Here is a 13,001-nt window from a genome sequence, read left to right on the forward strand (position 1 = left end):
GACCCCCTCTCCCCAGGTACAATAACTTCATGAATGACCCCCTCTCCCCAGGTACAATAACTTCATGAATGACCCCCCTCTCCCCAGGTACAATAACTTCATGAATGACCCCCTCTCCCCAGGTACAATAACTTCATGAATGACCCCCTCTCCCCAGGTACAATAACTTCATGAATGACCCCCTCTCCCCAGGTACAATAACTTCATGAATGACCCCCTCTCCCCAGGTACAATAACTTCATGAATGACCCCCTCTCCCCAGGTACAATAACTTCATGAATGACCCCCTCTCCCCAGGTACAATAACTTCATGAATGACCCCCTCTCCCCAGGTACAATAACTTCATGAATGACCCCCTCTCCCCAGGTACAATAACTTCATGAATGACCCCCTCTCCCCAGGTACAATAACTTCATGAATGACCCCCTCTCCCCAGGTACAATAACTTCATGAATGACCCCCTCTCCCCAGGTACAATAACTTCATGAATGACCCCCTCTCCCCAGGTACAATAACTTCATGAATGACCCCCCTCTCCCCAGGTACAATAACTTCATGAATGACCCCCTCTCCCCAGGTACAATAACTTCATGAATGACCCCCTCTCCCCAGGTACAATAACTTCATGAATGACCCCCTCTCCCCAGGTACAATAACTTCATGAATGACCCCCTCTCCCCAGGTACAATAACTTCATGAATGACCCCCTCTCCCCAGGTACAATAACTTTATGAATGACCCCCTCTCCCCAGGTACAATAACTTCATGAATGACCCCCTCTCCCCAGGTACAATAACTTCATGAATGACCCCCTCTCCCCAGGTACAATAACTTCATGAATGACCCCCTCTCCCCAGGTACAATAACTTCATGAATGACCCCCTCTCCCCAGGTACAATAACTTCATGAATGACCCCCTCTCCCCAGGTACAATAACTTCATGAATGACCCCCTCTCCCCAGGTACAATAACTTCATGAATGACCCCCTCTCCCCAGGTACAATAACTTCATGAATGACCCCCTCTCCCCAGGTACAATAACTTCATGAATGACCCCCTCTCCCCAGGTACAATAACTTCATGAATGACCCCCTCTCCCCAGGTACAATAACTTAATGAATGACCCCCTCTCCCCAGGTACAATAACTTTATGAATGACCCCCCTCTCCCCAGGTACAATAACTTCATGAATGACCCCCTCTCCCCAGGTACAATAACTTCATGAATGACCCCCTCTCCCCAGGTACAATAAATTCATGAATGACCCCCTCTCCCCAGGTACAATAACTTCATGAATGACCCCCTCTCCCCAGGTACAATAACTTCATGAATGACCCCCTCTCCCCAGGTACAATAACTTCATGAATGACCCCCTCTCCCCAGGTACAATAACTTCATGAATGACCCCCTCTCCCCAGGTACAATAACTTCATGAATGACCCCCTCTCCCCAGGTACAATAACTTCATGAATGACCCCCTCTCCCCAGGTACAATAACTTCATGAATGACCCCCTCTCCCCAGGTACAATAACTTCATGAATGACCCCCTCTCCCCAGGTACAATAACTTCATGAATGACCCCCTCTCCCCAGGTATAATAACTTCATGAATGACCCCCTCTCCCCAGGTACAATAACTTCATGAATGACCCCCTCTCCCCAGGTACAATAACTTCATGAATGACCCCCTCTCCCCAGGTACAATAACTTCATGAATGACCCCCTCTCCCCAGGTACAATAACTTCATGAATGACCCCCTCTCCCCAGGTACAATAACTTCATGAATGACCCCCTCTCCCCAGGTACAATAACTTCATGAATGACCCCCTCTCCCCAGGTACAATAACTTCATGAATGACCCCCTCTCCCCAGGTACAATAACTTCATGAATGACCCCCTCTCCCCAGGTACAATAACTTCATGAATGACCCCCTCTCCCCAGGTACAATAACTTCATGAATGACCCCCTCTCCCCAGGTACAATAACTTCATGAATGACACCCTCTCACCAGGTACAATAACTTCATGAATGACCCCCTCTCCCCAGGTACAATAAATTCATGAATGACCCCCTCTCCCCAGGTACAATAACTTCATGAATGACCCCCTCTCCCCAGGTACAATAACTTCATGAATGACCCCCTCTCCCCAGGTACAATAACTTTATGAATGACCCCCTCTCCCCAGGTACAATAACTTCATGAATGACCCCCTCTCCCCAGGTACAATAACTTCATGAATGACCCCCTCTCCCCAGGTACAATAACTTCATGAATGACCCCCTCTCCCCAGGTACAATAACTTCATGAATGACCCCCTCTCCCCAGGTACAATAACTTCATGAATGACCCCCTCTCCCCAGGTACAATAACTTCATGAATGACCCCCTCTCCCCAGGTACAATAACTTCATGAATGACCCTCTCTCCCCAGGTACAATAACTTCATGAATGACCCCCTCTCCCCAGGTACAATAACTTCATGAATGACCCCCTCTCCCCAGGTACAATAACTTCATGAATGACCCCCTCTCCCCAGGTACAATAACTTAATGAATGACCCCCTCTCCCCAGGTACAATAACTTTATGAACGACCCCCTCTCCCCAGGTACAGTAACTTCATGAATGACCCCCCTCTCCCCAGGTACAATAACTTCATGAATGACCCCCTCTCCCCAGGTACAATAACTTCATGAATGACCCCCTCTCCCCAGGTACAATAAATTCATGAATGACCCCCTCTCCCCAGGTACAATAACTTCATGAATGACCCCCTCTCCCCAGGTACAACAACTTCATGAATGACCCCCTCTCCCCAGGTACAATAACTTCATGAATGACCCCCTCTCCCCAGGTACAATAACTTCATGAATGACCCCCTGTCCCCAGGTACAATAACTTCATGAATGACCCCCTGTCCCCAGGTACAATAACTTCATGAATGACCCCCTCTCCGCAGGTACAATAACTCCATGAATGACCCCCTCTCCCCAGGTACAATAACTTCATGAATGACCCCCTCTCCCCAGGTACAATAACTTCATGAATGACCCCCTCTCCCCAGGTACAATAACTTCATGAATGACCCCCTCTCCCCAGGTACAATAACTTCATGAATGACCCCCTCTCCCCAGGTACAATAACTTCATGAATGACCCCCTCTCCCCAGGTACAATAACTTCATGAATGACCCCCTCTCCCCAGGTACAATAACTTCATGAATGACCCCCTCTCCCCAGGTACAATAACTTCATGAATGACCCCCTCTCCCCAGGTACAATAACTTCATGAATGACCCCCTCTCCCCAGGTACAATAACTTCATGAATGACCCCCTCTCCCCAGGTACAATAACTTTATGAACGACCCCCTCTCCCCAGGTACAGTAACTTCATGAATGACCCCCCTCTCCCCAGGTACAATAACTTCATGAATGACCCCCTCTCCCCAGGTACAATAACTTCATGAATGACCCCCTCTCCCCAGGTACAATAAATTCATGAATGACCCCCTCTCCCCAGGTACAATAACTTCATGAATGACCCCCTCTCCCCAGGTACAACAACTTCATGAATGACCCCCTCTCCCCAGGTACAATAACTTCATGAATGACCCCCTCTCCCCAGGTACAATAACTTCATGAATGACCCCCTGTCCCCAGGTACAATAACTTCATGAATGACCCCCTGTCCCCAGGTACAATAACTTCATGAATGACCCCCTGTCCCCAGGTACAATAACTTCATGAATGACCCCCTCTCCGCAGGTACAATAACTCCATGAATGACCCCCTCTCCCCAGGTACAATAACTTCATGAATGACCCCCTCTCCCCAGGTACAATAACTTCATGAATGACCCCCTCTCCCCAGGTACAATAACTTCATGAATGACCCCCTCTCCCCAGGTACAATAACTTCATGAATGACCCCCTCTCCCCAGGTACAATAACTTCATGAATGACCCCCTCTCCCCAGGTACAATAACTTCATGAATGACCCCCTCTCCCCAGGTACAATAACTTCATGAATGACCCCCTCTCCCCAGGTACAATAACTTCATGAATGACCCCCTCTCCCCAGGTACAATAACTTCATGAATGACCCCCTCTCCCCAGGTACAATAACTTCATGAATGACCCCCTCTCCCCAGGTACAATAACTTCATGAATGACCCCCTCTCCCCAGGTACAATAACTTCATGTATGACCCCCTCTCCCCAGGTACAATAACTTCATGAATGACCCCCTCTCCCCAGGTACAATAACTTCATGAATGACCCCCTCTCCCCAGGTACAATAACTTCATGAATGACCCCCTCTCCCCAGGTACAATAACTTCATGAATGACCCCCTCTCCCCAGGTACAATAACTTCATGAATGACCCCCTCTCCCCAGGTACAATAACTTCATGAATGACCCCCTCTCCTCAGGTACAATAACTTCATGAATGACCCCCTCTCCTCAGGTACAATAACTTCATGAATGACCCCCTCTCCCCAGGTACAATAACTTCATGAATGACCCCCTGTCCCCAGGTACAATAACTTCATGAATGACCCCCTCTCCCCAGGTACAATAACTTCATGAATGACCCCCTCTCCCCAGGTACAATAACTTCATGAATGACCCCCTCTCCCCAGGTACAATAACTTCATGAATGACCCCCTCTCCCCAGGTACAATAACTTCATGAATGACCCCCTCTCCTCAGGTACAATAACTTCATGAATGACCCCCTCTCCCCAGGTACAATAACTTCATGAATGACCCCCTGTCCCGCTGTAACTGCACCCCACCCTACTCAGCTGAGAATGCCATCGCATGTCGTGATGACCTGAACCCCATCAATGGAACATATGAATTTGGTGCCTTAGGTCATAGACCTCATATTGCTACAGATATGAAGGTAAGTTTATAGGTCATAGACCTCACATTGTGTCTAGATATGAAGGTAAGTTAATAGGTCATAGACCTCATATTGCTACAGATATGAAGGTAAGTTTATAGGTCATTGACCTCACATTGCTACAGATATGAAGGTAAGTTTATAGGTCATTGACCTCACATTGCTACAGATATGAAGGTAAGTTAATAGGTCATAGACCTCACATTGCCACAGATATGAAGGTAAGTTTATAGGTCATTGACCTCACATTGTGTCTAGATATGAAGGTAAGTTAATAGGTCATAGACCTCACATTGCCACAGATATAAAGGTAAGTTTATAGGTCATTGACCTCACATTGTGTCTAGATATGAAAATAAATGTGTAGATCATTGACCTCCTAATTTAAATAAAAAACCTAACAGCTCTAATTTTAGAACACAGTTTGATAACTTTAAGAATTAAGAAAGAATAATCTATAATCCTGGACAAGTTCTGCTAACCACCTGGTTTAATGAAATAAGTACTGCTGACTTGCTCTAATCCCCTGCTAATCTGGTTTAATCCCCTGCTAATCTGGTTTAATCCCCAGCTAATCTGGTTTAATCCCCAGCTAATCTGGTTTAATCCCCTGCTAATCTGGTTTAATCCCCTGCTAATCTGGTTTAATCCCCAGCTAATCTGGTTTAATCCCCAGCTAATCTGGTTTAATCCCCAGCTAACGAGCTCCAAACTGTTTGAGTCCCTGTCTTTCCTCGCCATCAGCAGTCCGACCTACGACGACCTGCCCGCCTTCCAGTGGAGCAAGTCTGACTACCAGTACATGTCCCATCTGGGCCACCCTGACCTCTGGAACTTTCCAGTCATCACTTTTAATGGCACCGCACCCATGTCATAGCACAGATGTCATGTGTCACAAATGTCATGTGTCACAGATGTCATAGCACAGATGTCATGTCACAGATATCATGTCACACTTTCACACCCCCCCCCCCCCCCCCCTGTCTGTAAAAGAAAAAATCCACAAACTTTGAGCTGTAAACTGGTTGAGACCTCTAGCTCACCTGGAGCACAACTAATTCATCTGTTCATGCTGGTGTGTGTTAGTTAGATCAGTGCCTTTTTGTGGTGATGTTAAACATAAAATGTCAAATTACATGTCAGTTAAATGTTTTGTTGTCAAAACAAGTCTTTTTTTTTTAACTGTAGTTTTCTGTGTTTGTTTTCATTGAGTTCTGGGGTCAAAGGGTATAATATAATAGAGTTCGTGTCAAAACATGTGCTGATCTAGCTAGTCAAAGATACATCTTGTAAAGACAACTTTCTCTAAGAATAATATTATATAGGAGTTTGGCCTGAACTGCCTTCAGAGATATCTGACAGATGGTCTGCCCAGAGATATCTGACAGATGGTCTGCCCAGAGATATCTGACAGATGATCTGCCCAGAGATATCTGACAGATGATCTGCCCAGAGATATCTGACATGATCTGCCCAGAGATATCTGACAGATGATCTGCCCAGAGATATCTGACAGATGATCTGTCCAGAGGTATCTGACAGATGATCTGCCCAGAGGTATCTGACAGATGATCTGCCCAGAGATATCTGACAGATGATCTGCCCAGAGATATCTGACAGATGATCTGCCCAGAGATATCTGACAGATGATCTGCCCAGAGATATCTGACAGATGATCTGCCCAGAAGGTCAATAGGCCTGACCTATTGTTTGACCTACATACCCACTTCCTGTGGCTGACTTTCACACAGGTCTGGCACTAGAATGAACTACAGACCTGTCAGATAAATATATTCTGCTTTGATCATTCCAGCTTTTTTTTTTTAAATTAAAAATTTTTTAATCATTTTATGCTGTATTTATTTTGTATTTTGTTTAAACTGTTGAATGATGTACTGAACTGGTGTATTTCAAACTTTTTATTCCTTTTAAAATTATTTGCTGAATTATGGGCCTTGAAATTCTTTCCCCTGTATTACGTCACCTGACACCTGTATGCCCACCTGTTCCCCCTGACACCTGTATGCCCATGTGTTCCCCCTGACACCTGTATGCCCATGTGTTCCCCCTGACACCTGTTTGCCCACCTTCCCCCCCCCGACACCTGTATGCCCACCTTACCCCGCCCCCTGACACCTGTTTGCCCACCTGCCCCCCCCCCAACACCTGTATGCCCACCTTCCCCCCCTGACACCTGTATGCCCACCTGCCCCCCCCCGACACCTGTATGCCCACCTGTTCCCCCTGACACCTGTATGCACACCTGCTCCCCTGACACCTGTATGCCCACCTGTTCCCCCTGACACCTGTATGCCCACCTGTTCCCCCTGACACCTGTATGCACACCTGCTCCCCTGACACCTGTATGCCCACCTGTTCCCCCTGACACCTGTATACCCACATGTGCTTCCAAACACCTGTATGCACACCTGCTCCCCTGACACCTGTATGCCCACCTGTTCCCCCTGACACCTGTATGCCCACCTGTTCCCCCTGACACCTGTATGCCCACCTGCTCCCCTAACACCTGTATACCCACCTGTTCCACAATAGCTGAGTTCCCCTTTTCCAAAAGTCAAGCTTTAAAGCCAGGACATCGTGAATCAACCAACCCCCAAAAAAAAACTGTGAAACAGCCACCAAGAAAAAACTGAAGTCCTTGTTGAACCTGTGACAAGCCTGTGGGTATCGACCGGTCAGTGGGGAGGGGCACATCACTCACGTCCCGTCTCTCAGTATCGACCAATTGTTTACCTGGGCAGGGAGATGATTGCTAATGAAGTGAGATCAATACATCTCAGCAGGGATGAGGTAATGATGAGGTACACTGGTCACGTGAGGCGATATCTTAGGGTGGCAGAGTGTGGCAGGTTTGTTTGCTGAACTTACTAGCAGGGGGGGTGTACTGGGTTGTCATGGGGATGTGTATTGGGTTGTCAGGGAGGTTTGTTGGGTTGTCAGGGGAGTGAATAAGGTTATCATGGGTTGGATATGGTTGTTAGTAGCGTAAATAAGGTTGTCAGGGGAGTGAATGCATTTTTCATTCCTATCAACCGACCCATGAAGAATTGAGCCAGACCAGAGTAGACAGTGCAATCTGCCGTTGCATTAACATATTATCTTAGTGTCATTATTCATTTCTTATGTTTTATCCTCGAGTTATTATATTTTTTACCAATGCCTCATTATCTAAAATAAGTTTTTTTGTTAAATCTTTTTTTTATATATATTTTATGGGCGATACCTTAAATTAATTAGATTTTGAAATAAAACCTTCGAAAAACCGTCCAAAAAACTTTTACTGTCGGATCCATCTGCTGCGCATCTGTGTAGAGCTTATTCTATAAAATCGAGAAAGAAACTGTTTCAAATGAACGGATGTGACACATTACTTAGTTACTTGTATTTGTCAACAAACGCCTTTGGTTCGCACATTGAAAAATTTTGGTTCGCACATTGAAACATTTTGGTTCGCACATTGAAACATTGTACACTCTTTGATAGATTTGATTTAATTACTGACTGACAGACAGAAATAAGGTGATATATTGAGGCTAACACTGGTATTAAGCTCTTAGGTTTAAATATATTATTATATACATATGCTAATACTGGTATCGTTGAGTATTGATCTAGACTCTAGGTTTACATCTAGATCTTTCAATACACCAGTCATTAGCATTAAATAATGTTCCTAACTCTATGACTGGTCTAACGCTACATGGGCCTATGGCTCGTGGGATTTATGGATAAAAAGGTCTAGATCTATGGATAATGGGATCGTACTAGCTTAGTAACTAAGGTTTATGAGTACCGGTGTGTATGGTTACTGTGGTTTAATTTGGTCTATGGGTTAGGGTTATAATAATAATGATTTAGTCAAAGTATGTATCACGACTTAAGTAGTTTTGACTAAACCTCTAACCTTAACTAAACACTTTGACAGACTGTCCACTCCCCAAGATGTCTGGTAAACCTCTAACCTTAACTAAACACTTTGACAGACTGTCGACTCCCCAAGATGTCTAGTAAACCTCTAACCTTAACCAAACACTTTGACAGACTGTCCATCTGGTAAACCTCTAACCTTAACTAAACACTTTGACAGACTGTCCACTCCCCAAGATGTCTGGTAAACCTCTAACCTTAACTAAACACTTTGACAGACTGTCCACTCCCCAAGATGTCTGGTAAACCTCTAACCTTAACTAAACACTTTGACAGACTGTCGACTCCCCAAGATGTCTGGTAAACCTCTAACCTTAACCAAACACTTTGACAGACTGTCCATCTGGTAAACCTCTAACCTTAACTAAACACTTTGACAGACTGTCCACTCCCCGAGATGTCTGGTAAACCTCTAACCTTAACTAAACACTTTGACAGACTGTCCACTCCCCAAGATGTCTGGTAAACCTCTAACCTTAACTAAACACTTTGACAGACTGTCCACTCCCTAAGATGTCTGGTAAACCTCTAACCTTAACCAAACACTTTGACAGACTGTCCACTCCCCAAGATGTTTGGTAAACCTCTAACCTTAACTAAACACTTTGACAGACTGTCCACTCCCCAAGATGTCTGGTAAACCTCTAACCTTAACCAAACACTTTGACAGACTGTCCACTCCCCAAGATGTTTGGTAAACCTCTAACCTTAACTAAACACTTTGACAGACTGTCCACTCCCCAAGATGTCTGGTAAACCTCTAACCTTAACTAAACACTTTGACAGACTGTCCACTCCCCAAGATGTCTGGTAAACCTCTAACCTTAACTAAACACGTTGACAGACTGTCCACTCCCCAAGATGTCTGGTAAACCTTAACTAAACACTTTGACAGACTGTCCATCTGGTAAACCTCTAACCTTAACTAAACACTTTGACAGACTGTCCACTCCCCAAGATGTCTGGTAAACCTCTAACCTTAACCAAACACTTTGACAGACTGTCCACTCCCCAAGATGTCTGGTAAACCTTAACTAAACACTTCGACAGACTGTCCATCTGGTAAACCTCTAACCTTAACTAAACACTTTGACAGACTGTCCACTCCCCAAGATGTCTGGTAAACCTCTAACCTTAACTAAACACTTTGACAGACTGTCGACTCCCCAAGATGTCTGGTAAACCTCTAACCTTAACTAAACACTTTGACAGACTGTCCACTCCCCAAGATGTCTGGTAAACCTCTAACCTTAACACTTTGACAGACTGTCCACTCCCTAAGATGTCTAGTAAACCTCTAACCTTAACTAAACACTTTGACAGACTGTCCACTCCCCAAGATGTCTAGTAAACCTCTAACCTTAACTAAACACTTTGACAGACTGTCCACTCCCCAAGATGTCTGGTAAACCTCTAACCTTAACTAAACACTTTGACAGACTGTCCACTCCCCAAGATGTCTGGTAAACCTCTAACCTTAACTAAACACTTTGACAGACTGTCCACTCCCCAAGATGTCTGGTAAACCTCTAACCTTAACTAAACACTTTGACAGACTGTCCACTCCCCGAGATGTCTGGTAAACCTCTAACCTTAACTAAACACTTTGACAGACTGTCCACTCCCCAAGATGTCTGGTAAACCTCTAACCTTAACTAAACACTTTGACAGACTGTCCACTCCCCAAGATGTCTAGTAAACCTCTAACTAAGATGTCTGGACTACCCGAGTCTCGCCCCCTAAGGACGGGCATGAGGAGGAAGGTGACCATCGACCCTGTGTCACGTGACTTTACCATCGTGGTTGACGGCAAGGAGTTCAAAAGCCGGCGCCAACTGCTGAGCGCAGCCTCCAAGTACTTTGACGCCATGTTCAGAAGCAACATGAAGGAGACGCAGGAAGGTCGCGTGGAGCTGACGGACATGCGCAGTAAGACCTTCGCTACAGTGCTAAAGTTCATCCACAGGCGAGTGCCTGGCCTGACGGCGGACAACATTGACGATGTTTGGGAGGCGGCCAATCGGCTGGACACAGAGACCTACCTGCAAGTGTGTGAGCAGTTCGTCATCGACAATTTGTCTCTTGACAATTTTTCACACTTCTATCAAGCGGCCACTGACTTCAATTCAAAAAACGTGAAGGACGCCATGTTAAGTTTCATGAAGCGAAACTTTGAACAAGTTTATACGACGGAGGAGTTTCTGAACTTGTCATTTCCTGTGGTCTTATCCTTTGTGGAGGATGACGAGCTGAATGTCGCGAGTGAGGAAGTTGTTCTAGACGGGATCTTGTGCTGGGTGTCACGTGGGAGATATCGACCCGGCACTGCTCTGTCACCTGACGACAAGCACACGGGGGAAGAGGCTGGGGACACAGATGACCAGTCGGATGACGACTCAGACGATTGGCAATATGATGACTTCACGGACGATTGGGAATATGATGACGATGGGCAGTCTGATGACTCAGCAGCTTTCGGAGACAGTGGTGACTCTATTCAGACAAAAGACGTCACAAGTAACAACTCGGGCCTCGACCACCCAGCAGATGAGAGAGCAGACTACCTCGCCAAATTGTTTTCCAGCGCTAAAATGGTTTTAGCGAGCCAGAGTTATCTACAAAGTTTGCTCACTAACCCCTACGTGTGCGCATGTCCGTCTGCTCTTGAAGTCGTACAGGAAGCTCTCAAGTTCAAGGTCGGCGTGTACCCTCACGAAAGTTCCCTGCTGATACCCTACAGGAAATCTTGTGGCAAAAGGAATGTGGTCGCCAGCGTGGTCAACTCGGACCTTCGACTCTACGACTTGGAGAGCAGAAGTCTGACCAGCGTTAAGCTGAACCAGCTCAAGGGACGGTCTAAAACCAACGTGCCTGTCGTCTCCCTCGGGTCCCAACTTGCCTTTGTGTGTCTCAAGTTCAAAAGCGAATGTTCCTACGCCAAACACAAGTGCCGGCCCAAAGCTATCCACACCGTTGATGAAAACCAAAACATCTCTACCCTGTACGAGGTGTGCGGCAACCAAAACATGCCGATCACGCTTGTCTCTGTCAACGGGAAGGTTCTCAACGTCTGCCACTGCGCCACCAGAAGTCGGGTGGTCGACCCAGACTTGTTCCAGATACTCCAGCTCGACCAAAACATCAAGTTTAAATTCACCTGCGTCTTTGACAACACCATCCTGCTCTTCAAAAACTCGGATTTTTATGAAGACCGGAATCGAACGGACAATATGACCGTCAACTGCTACAGCTTGGAGTCCAAGTCCATTTCAACCGTTGAAATACCCAACCAGGCCTCCAACCAAAACATTGTGGCCGTGCACAAAGACAAGCACCTGTATCTGCTGCTGTCTAGCGGCGCTTTACTTTCGGTCTCCCGGGGTGGGGACAACACGATACAGTTCACGGTTGTCAACCATCTGTGGCGACACTTCGACCTGATGCTGTCGGGGGCAGTTTGCTACAAAGACGAGCTGATTATGTTCCTCATCGATGACGGGACGGACTACTCGACGATGCTGACGTCATTGCCCGGCTTGTTTGAGAAGATCAGCGTAGAGGTGCTGGAGGAAGACTTTGACGTCATGGAGGTCAGCTTCGCTCCCATGGTGGTGCCGGACTCTTGGGTCAGCAGTGCCGAAGTGACTGAGTGCCAAAGTGACTGAGTGCCAAAGTGACTGAGTAATTAGTCAATAGTCAGTCATTGGTCAATAATTAGTGCCAAAGTGCTGGAGTAATTAGTCAATAGTCAGTCCTTAGTCAATAATTAGTGCCAAAGTGCATGAATAATGAGTCAATAGTCAGTCCTTGGTCAATAATTAGTGCCAAAGTGCATGAATAATGAGTCAATAGTCAGTCCATGGTCAATAATTAGTGCCGAAGTGCCTGAGTAATTAGTCAATAGTCAGTCCTTGGTATACAATTAGTGCCAAAGTAATTAGTCAATAGTCAATCCTTGGTATATAATAAGTTTGAGCTATTATTTTCAATCCATCAACGCGAAGGTTACCGGGTAATTAGGCTTTTTATACATGTATAATTTGTATTATATTGTTATAATATTTCTCTTGTTTATATATTTGTTTTATTTAATAAAAAGACTTTTTTATTAATTATAAATTTTAAAATAAACTCTACAACCATTGAA

At 45.7% G+C, this 13,001-nt stretch overlaps 2 protein-coding genes across 3 annotated transcripts; both read left to right on the forward strand.

The window, feature by feature from the left end:
- Positions 1-4,746: 4,746 nt before the first annotated feature.
- On the forward strand, positions 4,747-6,757 carry LOC131941191 (putative phospholipase B-like 1; the record flags this gene model as incomplete). 2 transcript variants are annotated; one of them, XM_059300211.1, is given in 3 exon segments in its annotated part: positions 4,747-4,906; positions 5,604-5,797; positions 5,830-5,868. In XM_059300211.1, coding segments are annotated over 2 exon segments (340 nt in total), but the record flags the coding sequence as incomplete, so codon positions are not given.
- Positions 6,758-8,320: 1,563 nt separating this feature from the next.
- Positions 8,321-13,001, forward strand: LOC131941260 (uncharacterized). Its single transcript, XM_059300396.1, has 2 exons — positions 8,321-8,446; positions 10,526-13,001. The coding sequence occupies exon 2, from the start codon at positions 10,543-10,545 to the stop codon at positions 12,517-12,519; it is 1,977 nt and encodes a 658-aa protein (XP_059156379.1). The 5' UTR covers positions 8,321-8,446; positions 10,526-10,542; the 3' UTR covers positions 12,520-13,001.

This window comes from Physella acuta, unplaced genomic scaffold, assembly GCF_028476545.2.
Source record: "Physella acuta isolate Inbredline_101_S28 unplaced genomic scaffold, ASM2847654v3 ptg000353l, whole genome shotgun sequence".
Taxonomy (NCBI): domain Eukaryota; kingdom Metazoa; phylum Mollusca; class Gastropoda; family Physidae; genus Physella; species Physella acuta.